A 24340-nucleotide genomic window follows, 5' to 3' on the forward strand; every position below is an offset into this window, starting at 1 on the left:
CACTGCTTCTCCTTGGACCATGCTGTTCCGTAATGCCCTTGAAACACCTGCCCCTCGTTTGGTCAATTAAGGCTCAATATAAACCAGGCATCAGCCTAGCCTCATTGCTAGAGCATTGTGTTCCTGGCCCTGTATACTGAGCTGCTGCATCTGATCTGTCTCCCGTGTATGACTCTTGGCTACGTCAACGATCCAGTTTTGTGTTCCAGGCGTACCTACCTGTCCAGCTGCTTCCTAGCCGTGTGCCCTGCCTGAGGGTTTCCTAGCCGTGTAGCCTAGTATGTTTATGTATGGTTCCCAAATGTCAAAGAATTTTTCTCCCTGCTTCTCTTTAGAGCAATGTTTTCATGGCTTTATCCTTCCAGTATGTAAGGACAGGAGCACAAACATTTAGCCAGTGGTCTAAAATAGTACTGACTGCTATGAGGATTAAGTGATCTAGTGAGTTCATTTCATATTTCCCCTTAATGTTTAATGCGTCATACACTCCCAACAAAGATTAAAAAGTTATAATAAGAGGGCTGTGACCTAATATGTCGCCTATCAATAGGCCCACCATCAAAATGCAAAATCTTGGGGCAGGTGAGTAAGCAATGTTCAAGGTTGGCAGACACCAAGTTGCATTTGCAGCACTGACTGTCCGTAAGGGGATACATTTTAGAAAGTTGTTGAGGGGAGATGTCTGCCCTATGGAGAAGTTTAATAACAGTATCATGAAACCATGAATCTTGCAGGTTCTCTAGTCAATGTGTGTACACCTGTAACACATTATGAGGTGTGAGGGAGGTGCCCTGACGGAGAGAAGACCACCTGGCCAGGCCAGCCGTGCATTCGGAGTAGTTAATTGATTGAAATAAGGCTCTATAGAGCGTCGAATTGGATTAAGCAGTACCTCTAGTGCATGATTTCTTTGAGAAGGATGTATGTGATGTAAGGTCTGGTGTAAGTATTGTTTTACTTGCAGGTATGGCCATATATGGGAGGGGGGTAATGAGTATTTCTCCCTGAGGACTGAAAAAGGGTAGCAATCCCCGGAGGATGAGTAAAATATCAGACAACAAAGCGATTCCCCTGGCCCTCCATACCTCAAATCTGGTATCTGAAGTCCCTGAAATTTGCAGTTGCCGGTTAGGGGCAAGAAGAGTGAGTAGGCCAAAAAGTGATCTGCGGGTTCTACGCCAAGCGAGGGGGTGATTTGTTCTATTAGAATTTTATAAAATTCTGCTGATAGGCCACCTGGCCCAGGAGCATTACCTAGTTTGAGACTCCCAACTAGGGTTGCCACCTTTATTACAAAAAAAATACCGGCCATCCTAATTTGCATAATTATATATGCGTGTAACGTTCACCCTTCGCTGTATGGACTTGGTTAAACTTTGTGCCGTTCATTTCATGTTTCCAGCCACTAGTGGCCGCCCTTGCCTTTCAGAACCACTCAGACTAATTATGAGGTCCAGCTGCAGTTGCTTACCTGATCAAGTCAGCCTTTATAAACCTGCCCAGCCCTGCAATCTGGGCCTTGACATTGACGTTTGAGGACTTCCTGCTTTGGTTCCTGCTTTGGTTCCTGCTTTGGTTCCTGCTTTGGTTCCTGCTTTGGTTCCTGCTTTGGTTCCTGCTTTGGTTCCTGCTTTGTCTCTGAGTTGCGGCCAGAGCCCCACTAAGTGGACTCCCAAGTCGAGTACCCTGCAAGTGGGCAACCTGCTGTGTGCCCTGCAAGTGGGCAACCTGCTGTGTTCCTGAGTTGCGGCCAGCGCCCCACTAAGTGGACTCCCAAGTCGAGTACCCTGCAAGTGGGCAACCTGCCGTGTGCCCTGCAAGTGGGCAACCTGCCGTGTTCCTGAGTTGCGGCCAGCGCCCCACTAAGTGGACTCCCAAGTTGAGTACCCTGCAAGTGGGCAACCTGCCGTGTGCCCTGCAAGTGGGCAACCTGCCGTGTTCCTGAGTTGCGGCCAGCGCCCCACTAAGAGGACTCCCAAGTCGAGTACCCTGCAAGTGGGCAACCTGCCATGTGCCCTGCAAGTGGGCAACCTGCCGTGTTCCTGAGTTGCGGCCAGCGACCCACTAAGTGAACTCCCAAGTCGAGTGCCCTGCAAGTGGGCAACCTGCTGTGTGCCCTGCAAGTGGGCAACCTGCCGTGTGCCCTGCAAGAGGGCTCCCTGCCGTGTGTGCCCCATCCCGTGGGCTCCCTGCCGTGTGTGCCCCATCCCGAGGGCTCCCTGCCGTGTGTGCCCCATCCCGAGGGCTCCCTGCCGTGTGTGCCCCATCCCGAGGGCTCCCTGCCGTGTGTGCCCCATCCCGAGGGCTCCCTGCCGTGTGTGCCCCATCCCGAGGGCTCCCTGCCGTGTGTGCCCCATCCCGAGGGCTCCCTGCCGTGTGTGCCCCATCCCGAGGGCTTTCAGCCAAGAGACTTTCCTTGTTGCTATATTGTTGTACCATCATATGCAATACAACTCTTAATCCGCATCTGCAGTCTTTGATTTCCTGTGCCTGTCTGTACCAACCCCAAGCCATCATGCATCGTGGGGTACAGACAGAGCCCCTCGTATCCCCTGCACCTGGGCTCCTTATCTACCTGTGTCCTCGGTTCGTGACAATGCGTGACCTCACAGGAAGTGATATAAGAGATACAATACACATGCGGAGGAAATTTTCCTAAATCACACAAACAAACATTGAAAGAATAAAATCACAGAATTATAAATAACACTTATTTATTGAACAAAAATAAAGAAATTAAATTACTTCACCAAATTGCAAATGCAAACATTTAAACAGCTCCTATGTATGCAGGCAGGAGTAGGGACATATGGCTTTTTCCTCCACAGGCAGCGAGCTTACATAGGCTGGCCGGTCCGCGGATCCTGCTAGAATCCAGTGCACCGCTGGGGGAAGTGACGTCATGAAACATCACTTCCCCCCAGCGGCCAGCGATCAGCCTCAGCCACAAACGCGGCACTGGCACAAAGGCATTGCGCTGCGCTAAAGACAGAGCGGCAGGAGGGGGAGCACTCTGGTCACTCCTGCTCTAAATACCGGCCAGGTGGCAACCCTACTCCCAACAGCCCTATCAACCTCTTCCTTCCCCATCATTAGGAGATCCTGATGTGTTTGCGAAAGGTAGGGAAGATCTACCTGTTGTAGGAAAGTGGCTATGGAGTCAGCTGGAACTGTATTGGGGGAGTATAACGATTGATAATTTGTAAAGACAGTTGATATTTTCAGAGGAGGTACTCAGAGAACCATCTGCCAGTCTAATTGCAGGGATGGTTGATTTAGGCTTTACTGATCTAACTAGCTTTGATAATAATGCACCAGCTCTATTTGCATGACGAAACAATTCTGCTTCTTTATATCGAATGTTCAATAGAGAGGCAGTTTGTAGGAGAGGGTCATATGCCAATTTGGTTTGAGTGTAAGCCACTTTGGAGGAGGAAGGGTTTACAATAAGTCTCCTCTTAGCTTTTGACAGGCCGGCACTGAGCTTATTGAGCTTGGTAATAGTTTCCCTTTTCTTTTTTGCAACATAAGAGATTATATGACCCCTAAGGGTGGCCTTTGCGGCTTCCCAGAAGAGTATTGGATTGTGTTTATGTACCCTATTATTTTCTTCATATTCAAACCATGCCGCCTTGAGGCTGGTACAAAAGTCCTGTGATTTATACAGTAAAGGGTTTATCCTGCAGTTAAAGGAGGAAAGTAAGGGTGTGTTACACCTACCTTGTCCACCGCGGTCCCACACCGGTCTGCCGCTGGTGGGCGGGGCTCACGTGGTGCCGCACGCATGTCTCCTCTGCGTGATGAGTTACAGATGTACACACATTGACTAAAGGACGTGCGCGCCGGCGAGTCTCGTCCACAGCGGTTGCACAAACCCGTGCAAGCTGCCGTGGCACGCCAGCTGAGCTCGTTTTCTGCCTGTCCCGACTTCGGCTTATCCTGACTCAGATTCCCTGCCTCTGGCCCTGAACTGTTTTGTTTGCTTTGGACTGATTTACCTGCACCTGCTCCCTTGCGAGTCCGCTACCTTCTCTGCATTGTGGGTTCATCCACCGGTGCTACCCCAGGCCTTGCATAACAGGGAGGACGAAATGTAAATGATAGCGTTATGGGAGCCTGATCTGAGTTAAGTATGTCCAAAACCTGAGCCTTGCTAATGAAGTGAGAGAGGTGGGATGTATATAACAGATAGTCTATTCTCGTGAAGCAATTACGGGGATGAGAGTAAAAATTCAAATCCCTTTCAACGGGGTTTAAAATGCGCCTTGCGTCGATGAGCTGCAACTGTCTGCAGAGGCTTAAGATCGTGTTGCTTAGTGTTCCTGTAGTAGGATAAGACCCTCTACTATGATCTAGCTTAGGATCAGCCCTCACGTTAAAATCTCCCCCTACAATCAAATTGTCACTATTCAATGGAAGAAGGACTGCGTTTAAAGAAAAAACAGCCTGTGTATTATTTAGAGCATATACATTGCAGATTGTTAGTTGTTTACCATTAATATTACATGACACTTCAATATATCTACCGTCCAGGTCTGTGATAACTCTCGATATGGAGAGAATGAGAGATCGGTGAAATATGATCAACACTCCCACTACCTCCTGCACCCAGCCCCTTTGAAGCTTACAGTGCTCCCCCTCCTCCGAGCATGTTTCTTGCAATAAAGCTATCTGAGCTCCCAAAGAATTCAAGTGTTTAAGAGCTTCAGCCCTTTTTTACCGGATTAGAAATACCTTTCACATTCCAAGAGACTATTTTTAAATCATGGGAGATTAGGTTAGGGCTTGAAGGAAAGGACATATGTTAAGGAACTGATAAATTACAGCATTGCCTACAATGATGCCAAAAAATATAAAATAACCTCCACCTCTCCCAGCGAGAAGGTAGTGTTGCGAATCAGAATCGATTGTAGTTGTGTTAAGTAGCCAAATATATAAATTAAATAATTTTCTGGCCAACAAGTAAAATAAATCTGAAAAGGCTCCTAAGGGTTAAACAAAAGGATAAAAATTAGGCCTCAGAATTCCGGAGCTTCAGGCCTAGCCCAGAGAGTGTACTGCTGCACACTGCTCCAGCAAGGAGCCTCGGCCATCAATATATAAAAGAAAGCGTTGTATAGGTGATAGGACCAGCAATAATGTGTGTAACTAAATGCTACTATCCCTCAGGTGTCTCCATGTCTTCGGCAACGGTGAGATAAATGGCCAACTCCCGGTCTCTGGCCTGTCGCCCTGGTTATATGCGGGTGTCACGCTGATATCACGCAGACTCCCGGTCGGCAGCCCCCTCTATCCTCACTCCCCGCACTCCAATGAGCCAGCTGGAAGCACTCGACGGATCAGTCAGGGTCTCGCCTTGGTCCCCGTGCCTGTCTTGGATGAGGTAAAGCTCGATGGTGACTATTTATAAAGAAAATTAGAGCCGTCAAGTCGGAGCCGATGGATGGTACGTCTTATCAGTATGGCCGCCTACCGTAAGTCTCTCCCTTTCTCTTTATCTCTCTTTTTTTTTTCTCCCATCTCACCTCCTTTCCATTATCTCTTCCCTTAATCATTATCTGTCCCCTTTTTTCCATCTCTCATCTCATTATCCTCCTTTCCACATATCACCCCTTTTCTCCCCATCTCATTATTACTCATTATCTCCCCCATCTCTTCCCTTTCTTTCTACTCATTATCTTTCTCTTAATCTCTCTCCATTTTCTTACTATCTCTCCTCATTCTCATTATATATCTCTCCCTTTTTTCCTTACCCCTTGTCTTGCTAAGGTTCTGTGGCGAAACAGTGAGGCCTCTGTCTCACTGCTCCGTCGTGATGCATAAAGCTTCACTGCTGAGCCAGGGGTGGATCAAGAGCCTGACCTCTGAGGGATACTCACACCAACACAACTAGACACTCGGCACTAACATAGATATCCAGGAACTAACACACACAGACACTCAACTCTAACATACATGCTCACACACAGACATCCACACAAACAAACACAGACACTCAAACTAACACAACCACACAAACACATACTAATATAGGCAATTAGTTCTGAAGCTAAAATACTGTCATGTTTGCTTGCGGAGTATAGCGCAGGAAGCAGATGAAAAAGTCCAGGCAACCATACACAGGTGCAAATCCAAATAGAGAAGTCGGGGTCACAGTCCAAAGATCAAGGCAGAGGAATCCACCTCCCTTCATTCCCCCTAGCTTCTCCTACAGCACCGCCACACCCCCCGAGTGTGAGAGACGCAGCGCACGCCTACCGCGAGGGCCCTCTGTGTCCAGTCAAGGACTAGCTGGAGATCTAGAGGTGAGCCGTCGGTCAAGGCTTCGTCCGCCATCTGGAGAATTTGGGTCAAGGTACCCGAGACATCCAGAAGTTTGTCCTGAGCCTTGTCTAGACCTTGTTCAATCCCCTTCCGGGGATCCTTGCTGTTCTTAGTGAGGAACGTCAAGAAAGCCTGATCAAAATCCGGGGTGTTCGAGACTTTAGCCGGTATGGTGGGACGCGGACATTCGGATCGAAGTCTTTGGCGGACTTCTTCATGAAGCGGACGGCGAAGCCAGAACCTCAGGAATTCGGCAATATGGGCAGATGGGGTCCATTCTGCCGAGCACGGGTGGCGAAGAGCTGTAGGCTCGAACAGAGGGATACCCAGATCGTCTGTAACCTCAAACGGCTGGTCTTGAGTGTTGGGAGTGATCTTGGGAAGCTCAAGGCCATCCTAATCCAATGTGTGTCTGGTAGAAAGAATACAAAATGAGGGTAAGTAAATAGGCTAGTTAACCGGGGTCACCCGTATGTGAAATGTGGGGGGTCACCCACTGTATAAATATGTGATACAGCAAGGGGGTCACCCTTAAAGCGCAGCAGTAGGCACCAACATGTGCACAAAATAGATGGCAGAGGTTCACCCGACAGTAAATAAGGCAAGCGCCAGTGAAATAAATCTGTGGCAGTGTAGGAGCCAGAGCCTTAATCCTATAAGGCATAAGGGGGGTTCACCCCTTGGAATAGAGGCAAGATAAGTCCTCAAACAGAATATGAATGTTGCAACAGCAATGGTTGCCCCATAAGTTAATGAGTTAAGGGTTAAAAGTGGGGAGGCCCCTTTAATAAACAAGAGAATGCAGAGGGAGGCCGCGCCCCCTGCTGAAGTCTGTGAGCGGCATCGAGAGGGCTGCAGTGCAGGTAAGGGGGTGGGGGAGGTTGTTTGAATCAGTATGCGTGATTGAGGGAATGAATCTGTGAATGAATGAGTATATGAATGAATGAGTGTGTGTGTGATAGCATGGATGTGTAAGTGCTGGAACCTAGGCATGATGGGAGTGTGATTGCTGTTAGCAGTCACACTCCTATCATGCCAAGTCAGCCAGTACATTCTGAAACCTGGCTAGCTGCCCCCCTTGTGTATTGATGCTGCCAGCAGTATGGGGTCTGCACATCACATACAGCCACCCTGTACCAGCATGGGCTGGCTGACTTGGCATGATAGGAGTGTGATTGCTAACAGCAATCACAGTCCCATCATGCCTAGGTTCCAGCATTTACTGGTTGCCTAGGTATGAAAGGAATGTGATTGCTGTTAGCAATCACACTCCTATCATGCCAAGTCATATTGTTGAATTTTTTGTCCAATTGTGGTGTGTTACTTTATTAAAAGTGTGGGGGGGGTTTTAATTATTTTTAAAGGTGGGGGATCATTTTCAGTTTCAGCTAAGTGAACCCTGAATTTTCGGTTTCGGTCCAGAATTTTCATTTTGGTGCATCCCTAGAATAAATAGAACTATTTCATTTTTAATTATACTGAATCTTGAATTTGTAGTCAAAAAACTTTCTAGGCCCAGAAATCAGTGAGAAGAAAAGTAAAGGTTTTGTGTCATTTACTTTATTTTTATCTGCATATCGTATTAAAGGCCATATTTTCTCACAGTGAAAAATGAGTGCGGCCCGTGCACATATACAATTCTGATGAAGTGGCCCACCTCAGAAAAAACTTGGACACCCCTGGTCTAGAACAAACTGTCCACGTGAAGGAACGAGGGCTAACAGAGGGCTGCCCCACGCTGCTGGTAAAAGAGCCGGCATGTGAGGCAGAGGGAGGACGAAACCCAGTGGTCAGACGAGTGTTGCACCACGTGGGTTCGAGGGAAGGCGGAAAGCTAGGAGAAAGCGGAGCCTGCAAAGGTAGGTAAACGGAACAGAGAGGATGAAACAGATCCAAACAAATAAAAAGACAAATTGGCAATAAGGATAAAAGGCAACAAAGGGAGACTGGTAATAAAACTAATCAAAAAATAAAAGAAGAATAAAGTATATAAACCCAAATAATCAGACAATAAAACTAAATAAAGGCAAACCAAATAGTAAGACTGCACTAGATAGAAAAATAAAATAATCTAGACAAAAGACCAGTAAAATCCAATAATCTAGACAAACCAGATAATATTAGAATAAAATGGAAAGTTCTCACCTGGAGGCTAAGCAGCAAAGAAAGATGAGGAGTGACCAGATGTTGGGGACTTATTTAGACCGTTACTTCCTTTTGATTGGTTGTTTCTTGTATTCTTTGTTAACTGTTTTGCTGCTGGATGTTAACAGTAAAGAAGGTTTGATGCAAAATATGAAGATAAAAGCCCAAGTCGGCATTTTATCTTCTCCCAGTAAGTCAAACTATGAGTCATTACCAGGCTCTCTATCTTCTGTTGTTTTCCTCTTCTAGTCCATAAAAGGTTACTTAAATCTGATATATCTAATTCAATGTTGTACCAGTCTTCCTTAGTCATATTTATATGATTAAGTTTTGTCAGCCTTTCAATACTGGGCATTCCCAAACCTATTTTCTTGGTTGGTTGATTTTGATAATGTATCAGAACCAATCCTAGGTTTTTTGCCTAACCATATATATTTACAGAATGAGGACTGGATCATCTTCAACCATGGTGTGGGAAAATTTAAAGGGGTCATTCTGAAGAGGTAGAGCCATTTAGGCAGTAAATATGATTTAATTACATTAATTCTGCCACTCCAAGAAACATCCATATTTCTAAGATCTTTCAATGTTTTATTCATTGTTTTTAGCAAGGACAAAAAGTTGGTTTCAATAATATATTCTGGATTGGGAGTCATATTAATACCCAAATTATTTAGGCCTTCAGCTGACCAGACAAAAATATATTTAGACTGTAAATTTTCCATTTCTGGTTTCCTAATAGTAATAGGCTTTGCGACTGACTAATTGATATTTAATTTATAGTTGGAAAGGTCTGCATCAGCTCTGGTAAAGAGCTTTCAGGAGACCCCAGCATCAGTACCATATCATCTGCATATAATGCTATCTTGATTTGCCTTGTCCCTATTGATAATCCCTTTATCCTTACGTTCCGTCTAATTTTCTGGGCAAATGGCTCTATTGACAGGGCGTATAGTAATGATGACAGTGGGCAACCTTGTCTCGTACCATTAAATATACTAAACCAGAAATTATTCCTGCCCCTATAGTTCTGGCGGTAGGTGTGTAATACAATAGCCTAATAGCCCTTAAATAAGACTCCCAAATCCAAAAGTCCTAAGAGAATGTTCCATAAACTCCCATCTGAGTTATGATTATGTGTCAATGGTCTTATAATCATATCTTTCACTATCTTATAGAATATCCCATCGAATTTGCCTGTTTCAGTTTTAATTATAACCTCCATTATCTCTTTTTCAGTAATCGGCTGGTTTAGTTCTCAGAATTTTCGGGCTGAGACCTTAAAAATAGTCCTGAATATCCTGACTACTGGCCTCTTTAGGTAGTGTATATAAACTACGGTAGTATTTTTAAAAGCTAGGCCTATTTTCTCTGGGGTTTTAATTTAGTTTTTGACATGTTCGTTTTCCCGACCATTTGGCTTGGATGAAAATCGGGGGTCATTTTGAATTCGGAAAAACAATCTGGGGCGTTGCCAAAGGAGAAGGTCTCTGACACCTTCTGGACTCACCTTTCATTATAGAATGTTTATAAAAAAAAAAAAGGTTCCCCAAGAGTTAGGTCCGTCAAAGAGGGACAGCAGAGGAAGAAGTAGCAGCAGAGAACTGGGCAGGCAGCAGTACCTTCTTTCTGTCTTCTTGTACAGGTTCAAAATTGATAGGGCCCTTCTGGAACGCACTGGATATGCCTGGTGAAGGACTCCACCTAATCCTTCGAGACTAGCATCCACATGAAGGACATATGATTTATCTGTGTAAGCTATGTCGAGATATCTTTTGTCCCTCCTTATTTTTTGTAGGCACTAACTGCAAGAGATCATGAAGCGCTTGGGCTATCATAGAGTAACCTTCAACAAATCTACATTAATATCTATAGAATCCAATAGTCAACACATAGCCTAACTGACCCATTCTTTTTCCTTACTACTACAATAGGGGATGCATAATGATTTCTAGATTTTGTTATTCCTGTCCCTCTAAAGAAGAGCTTGGACTGCACATTAATTGTCTAGAATTGATTGCAGGATCATTTGCGGTGCACAGCTTCACAAAACACATGACCCACCGTTCCTTCGAATGGACAACGTATCCGCTGTATGTTACATAAACCGGCTGGGTGGCTCACGGTCAAGGATCTCTATCAGTACTGCCTGGACAATCCTCTCTCGATCACAGCAGAATACCTTCCCAGGAAGGACAACTTGGTGGCGGATTGGTTCTCTCGACATTGGAGAAATGCGAGCGATTGGCACCTCCATCCGAGTGTATTCCGATCTCTCAATCTAATTAGGTGGTGACAGGTTGTCTCCTACCACGATGGTGGGTGTCAGAAGTCCCGCTGCACATCTGTCCTATGCAAATCCTGTAGCGTGAGGGCCATACATGTCTCTTTTAGGGATCTTAAGCACAGTCCTTTAGGACAATAAGGCTCAGGAATACTGCAGCAAACTGTAATTTATTTCCTGGTGCACAAAACACAAAGTATTATTGCCCAGGCAGTTCTACTGCCATCACCAATACTTTCAGTGTCAGTCATAGAGGCCCTCAAGTATAAAATATTTAAAGAAAATGCCCTCCATCAGGGCACTTGTAGTCCCCACACTCCATTCACTCTACGGTTTTTTTTTGGCCACTTTCCACTTTGTCTTTGTGATCAAAGTAACCTGTAGAGTAGTCCAGGGAGTTTTAGGGGAACCACCACATCCCCCATCCCACTCGAATCCTAAGAAGCTTGTTGTCACGCACAGCGTAGAATAGGACCTGTAATCAGGTAGAACAGTGTGTGCAAGTCCAATAGACAGATCACAAAAGTCCAGCACAGAATAGCCAATGAGCAAGCCGAGGTCAGGAAGCCAGAAGTCAGAGTCGTCGTGAGGGAAGCCAGAGTCAAACGCCAGGAACACAGGTACAGGAACAAGCCGAGTCGGTAACAGGAAATCACACGGGAACGCTAACTGAGGAGACACTATACAAGATAGGTACGACCATCAGAAGGCAAAGCTGGAATGTTTCTGAGGCTCTTAAATAGGCAGAGGAAGTCCAGGCATCAATTAACGAATTCCCGCCAAAAATTCAAAGTGCTGTTACGTCACTTCCGGTTCGCAGCCATTTTGGGATTGGCGAGATCGTAGAATCCTAAAAGAAGCGGTAGTACCGGCTGGCGCCACTAGGTGGCGTGCAGAGGACCGCGTGCACGCAGCAGGACCGGACCTGGCTCCAACAGTGGACGGCTGACGTGTGGAGTTGCAAGGTCTTCCTCGCGGCGGCGGAGGCTGTCTCGCAGAGGTGGGAGGTCTCCCTCGCCTCCTCGGCGGTTGTGGCTGCTGCGGTAAGGCAGGAGGTCTCCCCCTTCTCCATGGCGGCTGAGGCTGCTGTGCCGAGGCGGGAGGTCTCCCTCTTTTCCGTGGCGGTTGCAGCTGCTGCGGTAAGGCGGGGGGTCTCCCTCTTTTCCTCGGCGGTTGCGGCTGCCGCGGCACGGTGGGAGGTCTCCCTCTTCTCCTCGGCGGTTGCGGCTGCCGCGGCACGGTGGGAGGTCTCCCTCTTCTCCTCGGCGGCTGCCGGTCCGAGGACCCAGAGGCACCAGCAGCCAGGTATGTGACAATAATGTAAATAACAGAAATGGACATAAATGTAACAAATGCAGTTAATACATGATCTAAATTGCATATGATATAAATTACAACAATGTACATTAATATGATTAATCATGATTTTCAATGAGAAGGCACAATTCTTAATGTCATAATCAACAAAATTTTAGCCATTTAAGATTTTCTGCAGGACCTGTTTTGAATCACAGATATGGCCTTTCAGGGACACTACAATCAGCTGCAGGTAAAAAGCAACTAGCTCTGACAGACTTTCAATCCCAGACTTCCAATCCCAGAGATGATAGGTCTTCCTTGCTCTATAAGAGACTTATGAACTTTCTGTAAAAAGTAAAAAAAATAGGTATAATAGTGTTTTATATACACAGTATATATATATATATATATATATATTTCACTTCATCAATGTTCAAAATACCATGATATATCCCTTGCTATATCCCTTGATGAAAAATCTTAGTAGGGTCTGAACTTAGTTTCTTATAGGTATTAACTATCACTTCCTTTATATAAAAAATACCTGTTCATTACAACAACAGCCCCACCTTTGTCAGCTTTTCGGATAGTTACATAGTTACATAGTACATAAGGTTGAAAAAAGACCTAAGTCCATCAAGTTCAACCCTTCTACCTAACCTTCCTACTCTTGATCCAAAAGAAGGCAAAAAAAACCCTAATAAAGCTACTTTGAATTCTGCCATCAGAGGAAAAAAATCCTTCTTGACTCCAAAAGGCAATTCGATTTATCCTTGGATCAAGAAGCTCTAAAATATTAATTTTATTTATAGCCCTGTACATCATGCCTTTCTAAAAAAAATATCCAGACCCCTTTTGAAGGCATCTAATGTATTTGATAACACCACCTCCCTAGGCAGTGAATTCCATACCTGCATTGTCCGTACTGTAAAGAATCCCTTCCTTTGTTGTCTATGAAATCTCCGCTCTTCCTGTCTCAAAGGGTGACCTCTTGGTGAGCTCTTTATATTGACCCTGCATATATTTATATATATATATAATGTTATCATATACCCGCTAAGACACTGTTTTTCCAGTGTATATAATTTTAACTTTTTTAGTCTCTCTTCATAACTAGTATCTCCCTTTACACTTTTTCTAGTTCCATAATGTCCTTTTTAACCCCTTCGCGACCTTTGCCGTTATAAAATTAAATAAGCTTAGAAAGTGATCAACGATCACTTTCTTTGCTTAAACGGCGTTACTGTAATGCCTCGATGTCGAGGCATTCAGTAACGCCGAGATCGGCATCGGGGGCCATCTGTGGCCCCTCCCCGGGGCGTCTACAGCCGCCATACATTGTATGGCGGCGGACGCCAGTTTTAAAAGCGTTTAGGAGGCGATCAACGATCGCCTCCTAAACTTAAACGGTGTCGCTGGAATGCCTCGATCAGGAGGCATCCAGCGACACCAAACACTTACCTTTGGATGGGCTGTGACCGCTCCGGAGAGCGGTCACAGCCGCAGCTGCCGGTGTTCTTCGCCATCAGCAAGATGGCGGCGGCCCGGGATAAAAAACAATAAAGATGAAAGAGTTCGCTAGACGGTCTCCAGACCCTCTAGAGAACTCTGGCTCCACTTGCAGGTTGAATTCAGGTACTGCATTCAACCAAGCAAGTCAATGGAACCCAGCTTTCTAATCACTAAAAAAAATAAAAAAATAAAAAATGGGAAAAAAAATAAAAAATGTGCTAACATTTAAAAATAATTATGCAGTGATGTCACTAGAGGAACCATCCAGTACCAGCAAAATGTGTAAAAAAAATATTAAAAAAGTATTAAAAAAATAAAATAAAAAAATAAAGTTTATTATTTTGAACAAGTGCTAAAATTTCTCAAAAATCTCAACAAAGAGTTAAAATAAAAGCACTTCAAATACCCAAGGCGTGTCTAATATAAAAAAAAAATGGCTGATGGGGTAAATTGGAGTGGCCGAGCTCAAAGATAGGGCATAGGTACAGACTGACCAAAATGGAGAAAAAAGCGTACTTCCCAAATGTGGCATTTTAAATCTCAAACAACCCGAAAAACCCATGCATGTCGGGTATCACTGCACTCAGGAGATGTTCCTGAACACATATTGGGGTGTTGTTTGACAGTGACATATACCAGAACCTGTATATCTATAACTAAAGTACAATTTGTGTGAAAAAAAATAAAATAAATTACTATTACAAAGTTTGACAAAGTGTAGTTCTATAATTGGTGCATGGAAGGGGTTAAAATAACAGCATTTGGAATACCCTGGGGTGTCTAGTTTTCAAAAATATATGGTTTGAATGGGTTAAATTGAGTTAACCGGCTTCAAAGATGTTCCAAAGAGGAGATGGCGGCAGAATGACCGGATTTGTTAAAAAAAGATTTAGAAATCATAAAACGCTGCTTGTACTTATTGCCCTATAACTTACAAAAAACAGCAAAAAAACATAAAAACATTGGGTATTTCTAAAATTTCTAAACTCAGGACAAGTAGTAGAATCTATTTAGCTAGTTTTTTTACTTGCTTTTTTAGGTGAGTAAAAGATTTTTCAAATAATGTGTTTTTTTTCAATTTTCCACCATGTTTTTTTTATTTTTTTTATAGTAAATAAGATGATACGATCAAAATAATGGTATCTGAAGAAAGCCCATCTTGTCCTGAAAAAAACAATATATAACTTATGTGGGTACACTAAATGGGTGAGGAGAAAATTACAGCTGAACACAAGCACCACAAAAGTGTCAAAACAGCCTCGGTCCCACAGGGTACAAAACGAAAAATGAGCCCGGTCCTTAAGGGGTTAAGGACCGGTGACCAGAATTGTACCGCATATTCAAGGTGAGGTTTTACCGTTGACCTGTAAAGAGGCAAGATGATATCCTCCTCCTGTGAATCCATTCCTCTTTTTATGCATGCCAAAACCTTATTGGCCCTTGCAGCTGCTTGCTGGCATTGCACACTGTTGTCAAGTCTATTGTCTACCATTATTCCTAAATCCTTCTCATTGGTAGTTTTCACCAAGGGTACCGTATTTGCTCGATTGTAAGACGACCCTATAGGAAAAAGGTTTTACCAGTAAATGTTAATTCATGTCAATTATGTAAACTATTTTTTTAAATAAAAGCTATGATTGAGAAAAATATTTTGTGTTTAATTCCTTTTATTTTCCAACCTGCCCCCCCAGTTATGCACATCTGCCCCCAGGCTTGCCACTCTGCCCCAAAAATGCCTATATGCCACTGTGCCCCATGATATGCCTTTTAACCCTCTAAATACCACTGTGCCCCATGATATTCCTTTTGACCCCCTATGTGCCACTCTGCCTCCAGAAATGCCTTATACCCCTATATGCCACTCTGGCATTTAGGGGGTTAAAAGGCATATTATGGGGCAGAGTGGCATATAGGGAGGTATAAGGCATTTCAGGAGGCAGAGTGGCATATAGAGGGTTAAAAGGCATTTCTGGAGGCAGAGTGGTATTAAGGGGGTTAAAAGGCACCAGTGCGGGGAACTCTGATCTCTGACAGCCGGTGCGGGGAACTCTGATCTCTGACAGCCGGGGAAGGTCTGCGCGATGGACGCAGACAACCCCCACGCTAACCGCACCTCCTTCCGGCTGCATGGTTGTAATGGTTCCTTAAAATTAGCCAGCAGGGGCTCCGTCATTGGTTCTTCTTTGGTAAACAGAAGAAAAAAAAGTATTTAAGATGTCGGATTTCTCTCGGTTCTCACTAACCAAGTATCAGGTTTCAGATAATAAAGGACCAACATTCTCTACCTTAAACTTTCCCATTTACATACCTAAAAAAATTATTGGGATTGGTTTTACTCTCCTTGGCAATTAGTTCCTCATTTTCCAATTTAGCCATTTTAATCACCTTTTTGCAAGCTTTGTTGGCATCTTTGTATGATACTACTGATCCCTCACTTTTATAATGCTTAAATGCCAATCGTTTATTTCTTATTTCCTGTTTAACTTTCCTGGTAAACCACATTGGTTTTGATTTGCTTCTTTTGTATTTGTTTCCCATAGGTATATGTTGGGATGTGTAATTTTGCAATGTGTGCTTAAAGGTATTCCATTTGCCCCAGAGAACATTCCATCCCAGTCTATACATTCCATAGTTAGCCTGTCAAAGTTTGCCCTTCTGAAATTAAGTGTTTTGGTAGAGTAGTCACCCATTTGCTTTTTGGAATTAATCTCAAACAAAACCATGTTATGGTCAATATTCCCCAAGTGTTCTCTAACTTTGATGTTTGAGATAAGTTCCTCATTGTTAGTTATTACCAGATCCAGGCATCCATTCTGGTTGGGGTCTCTATTAATTGTGACATAAATTGGTCATTAAGCAGGTTCAGAAACTAGTTCCACTATTTCAATCTATATCTGGGTAATTAAAATCTCCCATCATTAAAACTGCATTCCTATTTGCAGACTTTTCAATTTGAAATAGCAGCTGATCTTCCCCTTCATTACTAATGTTTGATGGCTTATAGCATACACCTACAAGTAGTGTGTGACTCTTTTTACTTTCTAGGCTAATCTCCATCCATAGTGTCTCCACATTACTACTGTCATCATGCACAGCTTCCTTAATACTGGGCTTTAGTTTAGGGTTTGCATATAAACAAATACCCTCTTTTCTATTTACTCTGTCCTTTCTTAAAAGCTAGTAACCTTGTAAATTAACTGACCAGTCATGTGTACCATCACACCACATTTACGTGATATCTATGAAATCGTACTGTTCATCACTTACCAATATTTCCAGCTCACCCATTTTGTTTGCCAAGCTTCTTGCATTTGTAAAGACATTTAAGGTTACTACCCATTTTTGGTTTATCAGTTGACAAATATTTCTTGACTGCAGGTTTCGTACTATATAGCTCCATATTGTCTATGCTAACCCCACCACTGCTCTCACCCCTTTTTCCCATAGCTAGACCCCCTTTCCAGTCTACTCTAGCTAGCACTTCATTACTATCTTTATCCTCCCCCGAGAACCTAGTTTAAAAGATCCTCGATTCCTCTAGCCATCCTCTCCCCTAGCACTGCAGCCCCCTCTTCATTGAGGTGCAGTCCATCCCTGCTGTAGAGTCTGTAGCCGACTGCAAAGTCTGCCCAGATAACAATGTCCAAATTGCCAGCTAACTCACGCATGGCTAGATATTCCAGTCTTGGGGCAAATGTATTTTTAATGATTTCAATCCCAGTTTAATTTATTGTTACGATGGGTCTTTCCGTTTAGCAGTACCAAAAGGGATGTGAAGGGTGTATTAACATAGGAGTACCGTGTGGGTGGTGTAGTGCATTGTATATGCTTTAACAATTATATTTTTCATGGCATTATATGTTTTTTGAGATTTGATGGATGGGGTATCTATTACCAACCTATTGAGGTTTATAATTTAAAATAATAAAAGTACATTTTTATCATATTTTTTTCTATGTTATTGGTGCTTTTTTTCCGGCAGGCAAGTGTTCACAAGCCTAGAGTATTTTTTTGTGAATACTAAAGCAGGTTGGGTTTGACATTTGTCCAACTTAGATATATTTGCATCCAAATGTGGTGTTTTGACAACTAACAGGCATTTGCAGTTTAGTGAATATACCCTTCTGTGTTACTCAAATAAATACAGGTACCGGCTATCTTGGTGTAAGCAGATGTACAACTAAATAGATAATATTTGGTGTTGTTTAAGAAAGTGAAAGTTAAAAATGAGAAGTTAAATTATATATATATAGGGATGTGATATTCTGGTAATAATTACAACTCACCTCCTCCACCATAACAAAGGTAAGACTAGTTTCTGTGATAATTAATATCTATATATTTATATATCTATATATACATATATATATATATATATATATACACAGTCCCCCACCTTCTGTCCCAGTCCCCCTCAACCCTAAGATTCCAAACCTGCAAGAGTAGGGATGTCTTCTTCTTTTGTACCAGTACGTCTTACGTTTGCCCATGTTATTTTAAATACTATATGTTGTTACTAGTAATGCTATTGTTTACTTTGATAATAAGCTTAATAATTTATATTAGCTTAATAAATCCCCATTTTGTAAAATATATATGCATGCATAACAAATTAACTCATAAGTCAATTTGTATTAAAGAGTCTTTGACTTGAACATACTGTATATTTGCAGAGAGCCATTTCCTATCAATTATTTCAAATACATTCTGATTGCAGTTACTTTTTAGCTGCACATCATTACATCTGTTCTCAATCATAGCAAAACCTAACTTGCATCTAAACAATGGATTGAGAAAAATCATGGTTCTCCCTATTCATACAGACCTCTGCTTCCATGCTCCCTCCTACTGTGTGCCGGTGATTGCATGTGCTCCTACCATAAGAATCTAGAAAATAGGATAGGAGAAGAAAGGTAAAGGAGAAAGGGATAAGATGATAGTGAAAAAGAAGCTAGAAGGGGGGAAAGGGGAGGTTAATGGGGGGAAAGGGAGAGATAATAAAAAATGGGAGATATGGGAAGAGTATGAGAAAGGGGAGAGAGGGTGTGTTTTGTTTTTCCTTTTATATTAGGACAAGTAAGTACGTGGCTGCAGAAGCAAGTATAAGCCAGGATATTTGTGTGTAAGGGCAAGCCTGAACGTGTGTGTTTATGTATGTGTATATGTGTACTGTATGCGTGTGTATTGGCAGGCATTTGTAAGGCCAGTGTATGTGTATGAGTAATTTGACAGTCTATTCCATTGCTATTTGGGCCAAAAGGGAATAGACTAATTCACTGTAACACACATTTATCCCCGTGGCATTAAGTATTATTTTAAATGGGAAAAAATTATAATATCCTTTGCTGGGTCCAGTAAACCATAAACCATGTAGAGTTAGAAAAAGTGTGTAGGGGTGATGGTGTACAAGTTACAATGTACTGTGTGTGTCGGTGTATGTTTTTTTTGTGCATGATGGAATTGTCAGTGTAAGGTGTAAGAACATGTGTCAGCATACAGTGTTACAATGAGTGAATGTGACAGTGTACAATGCTAGACTATGTAGGGTGTCAATGTACAGTGTTAAACTGTGTTTGACAGTGTACATTGTTTAAATGTCGGTGTATGGTGTTAGTATGTGTGTTAGCATATGGTTTTAGACTGAGTGTGTGTTTGAACCAAATTGGTGCGCAGAGAAGCATGTAGGAAGCAGAGCACAGAGCAGTGAAAAAGCTGTGCAGAGTAGAGTGGCCCTGCTATTAAGGTCAGATGAGGTTTATTAGTAAATATTGAGCAGTTGCTAGTTGAGATGAGACAAAACATTTTGACATACCTATGCATTATTACATTACATTTATTTATAAAGAGCCGGCAGATTCCGCAGCTCTGTTATTAGAACAATTTCACGTACAGAAACACATACAATAACAAACTGGCGCAAAGTAAAGGAGGTCCCTGTTTTTGTGAGCTTACAATCTAGTCGGTGTTTGAGGGGGAAGTGAGACAATAGGAGAGGGCTGCTTGGATGGGGATGTGTTGATCTGGTTCTGATGTTGTGTTGTAGCCGCTTTCTGCAGTGGTAGCTGGTATGTCATTTCCCTCCCGTTTAACTCCAGTGTAACTTTTAAATAGCCACTTATGATGAGGCCACTAATTATTAGCCTTCCATCAAGAGCAGAGTTGGCCCTGAATGGTGTAGCATTCATCAGTGAGATGTGAGAAGTAAGAAAAAATAATCTATTCAACTATGCATTATTTCAAAATGTCTGGTTTTCAAATAATTCCAGGAATCAGCTAACTTAGTATAAGAAGATGTGCAAATATATACAGTAGATACTGTTTGGTGTAGGTTAAAATAGCGAAAGTCAAAAAATGAGAAGTTAAATTATATATATAGGAATATGATATTCTGGTAAAATTGTTTCGTTTCAATTAATTTAAATTTATGTATGTATATATAATACAACATGATATAACATTTTGTCTTCTCAGGGACTTCTTTGAGAAAAAATACAAATCATGGAAGATTCAACATATATGAACTTTTCAGAGATATATACAAATTTTTATGATGGATTCATTGAACCTTGTAATAAGGAAGATGTTTCTAAATTCGCAACTCTCCTCACTACCATTTTGAATTCATTCCTTTTTATCTTTAGCATTATAGGAAATTCCCTGGTGTTGTGGGTTCTCATTGCATATGAAAATTTTGTGTCTCTGACAAACGTTTTCATTTTCAACCTTTCCATTGCTGATCTGATTTTAACATTGTGTCTTCCATTTTTTATTGTGTATCACAGAGAAGGTTGGGTTTTTGGACCAGTGGCTTGCAAAACATTTAATGCACTTTTTTCAGTGGGATTCTACAGTGGGATTATTTTCTTGACATTCATGACCTATCATCGTTACCTTGCAGTGGTGGATCCCTTGTCAGCTCTGAAAACCAGAAGACCTATATTTGGTATACTCACCAGTATAGTAGCATGGGTAATGAGTATATCTGCCTCTGTTCCTATAATAATATTTCAAGTTCAGTTTAACCATGATGATTTTAAAAAGTGTGAATACATCGATATTCTCCCACAGTTAGTAAACAATTATCAACAGAATATGTGCTTTCTGATTGCTTTCTCTGTTATCATTGTTTGTTACTTTAACATTATTAGGACATTGTTGAGATCTCAATCCCAAAGGAATCACAAACCAGTCAAACTAATATTAATCATAGTGTTTGTATATTTTGTTAGTTGGGCACCTTACAATATTGTTGTGCTACTGCACTCCTTACACCAACAACACATTTTCATGGACTGCAAGTTTGTTAAAAATATTGATTATGCAAAATATGTTACTGAAAAATTAGCAATATCACATTGTTGTCTAAATCCTATACTATATGCTCTTGTTGGGATCAAATTTAGACGCCATTTAAAGCGATTGATAAATTACTATTGTCCATTTAAATATAATGTACACCAATCTTTAAGTAGAGATTTACACTATTACTCTCACAATGAGGATGTATCTCTTTATTGAGTGTATCTGTGAATTCTGGTATATTCAAATTATTAGAACAGCTTATTTTTTACGTTTGATTTTCTTTGTATTTGTAAATAACTTTGCTAATATAGAAAATTGGCTACAATCATACATGAAATCTCTCTAAAAGCTTATGTTAAGATGATATACTTTTTGTGCAATATGCATTTTGAGGATTAAATCCTATTATCAGTGTGTGTTTCTCTAGTCTGTCTATTTGTAGAAGGCTTGATATTTAAGTAGTAGCTTGGGCATACTACTTTTTTACTCATATATTGGGTACACATGTTAAAATATATTTGAAAAGTCACATTTTGGAATCAACTGGAGGCTATAATTTGGTTAAGTAATTTAAATGTTCAAGAGCAAATAACTATATTAGTGACGTCATGTGACCCTGCGGTGAGCAGTGTTTGAGCAGCCAGAAAGCTGCAAGAGCGGTGAGAGGTAAATGGGGTCGTGCGGGATGTATGTATATGTGTATGTGATTATGGATGTGTAATTGTGTGTGATCATAGATGTGTACTTTTGTGTGTGTGATTATGGATATGTACTTGTGTGTGTGTGAGCATGGATGTGTAATTGCATGTGTGTTTGTGAGAGAGAGAGCATGGAGGTGTGTGTGTGTGTGTGTGTGAGAAAGCATGGATGTGTACTTTGTGTGTGTGTGGGCGTGAACATAAATGTGTACTTGTGTGTGAGCATGGATGTGTACTTTGTGTGTGTGGTTGTGAACAAGAATGTGTACTTGTGTGTGATCATGGATGTGTGCTTTTGTGTGTGTGTGATTATGGATATGTAATTGTGTGTGTGTACTTGTGTGTGATCATGGATGTGTGCTTTTGTGTGTGTGTGATTATGGATATGTAATTGTGTATGTGTGAGCATGGATGTGTACTTGCATGTGTGTGCATGGATGTGTTATTGTGTGCGTGTGTGCATGAGAGCATGGATGTCTAATTGTGTGTTTGCGTGTCTGTGAGCATGGATGTGTACGTGTGTGTTTGTGAGCATGGATGTGCAATTGTGTGTGTGTGTGTGAGCATGGATTTGCAATTGTGTGTGTGAGCATGGATGTGTAATTGTGTGTCTGTGTGTGAGCATAGATGTGTAATTGTGTGTGTGTGAGTATGGAAGTGTAATTGTGTGTGTGAGCATGGGTGTGTAATTGTGAGTGTGAGTATGGATGTGTAATTGTGTGTGAGCATGGATGTGTAACTGTGTGTGAGAGAGAGAGAACATGTATGTGTAATTGTGTGTGTGTGAAAAAGCATGAATGTGTGTGTGAGTATGGATGTGTACCTGTGTTTGTGAGCATGAATATGTGTGTGTGTGTGTGCATGAATGTGTGTGTGTGTGCGTGTGCATGAATGTGTGTGCATGAATGTGTGTGTGTGTGTGAGCATGAATGTGTGTGTCGGGTATGCAGGGTTGGAGCGCAGTGAGACACCAGACATGCAATAGAGGCAAAAGGCAGTATAAGGAATATCAGCAAGGTTTATTCCACTGAGCAGTAAAATGAAGGCAAAAAGGCATAAACAAACCGAATCAGCAACGAGAAATAATGCAGTACAGGTAACAGCTCACCCGAGAACAACAACCAAGCACTGACTGACTGTCAGTGCTCAGGTTTTAGACTTGCCGCTTCTCCAAGCCCCGCCCCCAGCCGATGACGTGGAGCCGCGCGTATAGAAGTGGTCTCCACTGAGGCATAGAGAAAAGGAGGGGACGTGGCGCGCGCGTCCTCCATACCCCGGAGAGGAAGCATGGGGAGCAGTAAACCACGGGTGCCCGCCGGACGCGGGCACCGAAGATTGGGCACCAGGGAAGGTAGGTAGCGAGTACCCGCGAGTCCCGGATCATGACATAGGGAGGTAGAAAAGCATATAGGGGTATAAGGCATATCTGGGGCAGAGTGGCATATAGGGGGTATAAGGCATATAAGGGAGTATAAGGCATTTTTGGAGGCAGATGTGCATATAACTGGGGAGCAGGTTGGCAAATAAAGAGAAATAAAAAACAAAAATGCATTTTTCTCAATCATAGTTTTTGGAAGTATGGAAAAATAGTTTACATGTGAATCAATATTTACTAGTAAAACTTTTTTCCTATAGGGTAGTCTTATATTCAGGCTTTTTTTCTAAATTAATATTCAAATTTTGTGGGGTCATCTTATAATCAGAGTCATCTTATAAACGAGCAAGTATGGTATACGTCATTGATAAATAAATACTGGTGACAAAACCAGGCATTCTACTGGGCTTGTGCACATGTCTTTCAGTTGTGTTTGCGAAATAAAAAATATTGGTGACATAATCTGGCATTTGATTGTATGAAATTCCTGAGTAGGGTATATACCTTTGAACTATTTTTTTTACTTTTTACCAAGTACCGTATTTGCTCGATTATAAGACGAGGTTTTTTCCAGAGCAAATGCTCTGAAAAATACCCCTCGTCTTATAATCAGGGTTGTCTTATAATCAGACCTCAAATAGGTCTGATTATGAGACTAAGATCCAGATCCCCCGCAGCGATGCAGTGTAACTTCTGTACAAGTGTACAAGTCTATTATATACGTATTTAAAATTGGTGCCTGTGATACTTGTATGATTAGCTCTGATAAATTCTGGGGATAAAAAGTAACAAGACCAACAAGAGCTCTAGCCTGTTGCACTCCTTGCCCTGCCTGCCCCCTTGACGCTCAAGGGGGCGGGCTCACAGAAGAGTTCCTCATGTCAAGGAGAGGAGTAAAGGTTTCGCGTTATTTACTCTATTTCAATGTGTAGATCTTATCACAAAGGTATAGTTGCAGGAACTTGGATGTGGTTGGGATTTTCAGAGGCTGTGAAACCCCGTTTAATTGTAAGGCATGATTTAATTCTTCTCTACAGGGGACAATTCCCTGTCCTTCCCTTTTAAGGGAGAACCTTTAACATATGTACTAGCAGAACTGGAACTTTTTCATCTAAAAGTTTTTGCAGTAGCAAATGTTTTGATTCCATCATGTCTAATTTCTGTGACTAATTTGGGCCTTTTAACATTTTTGGTTATACAAATATATTTCACTATGCGCATCGGCTCATGTGTGCCACCAACGTCCAAGACTCAGTCTCCACCAGACGTGCAAGTGTGTGTCTGTCAGTGCTGCAATCCTGAACCCCTACTGGCTATAATGTTATTAACGCTGCATGTGAAATAACGTAAAATGAACATTTGTCAAGTGAATTATGCACAATTCAGCCCAATTACTGGGGG

The 24340-nt window shown here is 42.1% G+C and overlaps 1 protein-coding gene and 1 long non-coding RNA gene across 2 annotated transcripts in view; one reads left to right on the top strand and one right to left on the bottom strand.

Moving 5' to 3' along the window:
• LOC128497214 (uncharacterized) overlaps nucleotides 1-24340 on the bottom strand; it is a 202553-nt gene that overhangs the window by 27230 nt on the left and 150983 nt on the right. The window lies entirely within an intron of this gene.
• XCR1 (X-C motif chemokine receptor 1) lies at nucleotides 20040-21277 on the top strand. Its single transcript, XM_053467170.1, has one exon. The coding sequence runs from the start codon at nucleotides 20063-20065 to the stop codon at nucleotides 21080-21082; it is 1020 nt and encodes a 339-aa protein (XP_053323145.1). The 5' UTR covers nucleotides 20040-20062; the 3' UTR covers nucleotides 21083-21277.

Source organism: Spea bombifrons, chromosome 5 (assembly GCF_027358695.1).
Source record: "Spea bombifrons isolate aSpeBom1 chromosome 5, aSpeBom1.2.pri, whole genome shotgun sequence".
Lineage (NCBI taxonomy): Eukaryota > Metazoa > Chordata > Amphibia > Anura > Pelobatidae > Spea > Spea bombifrons.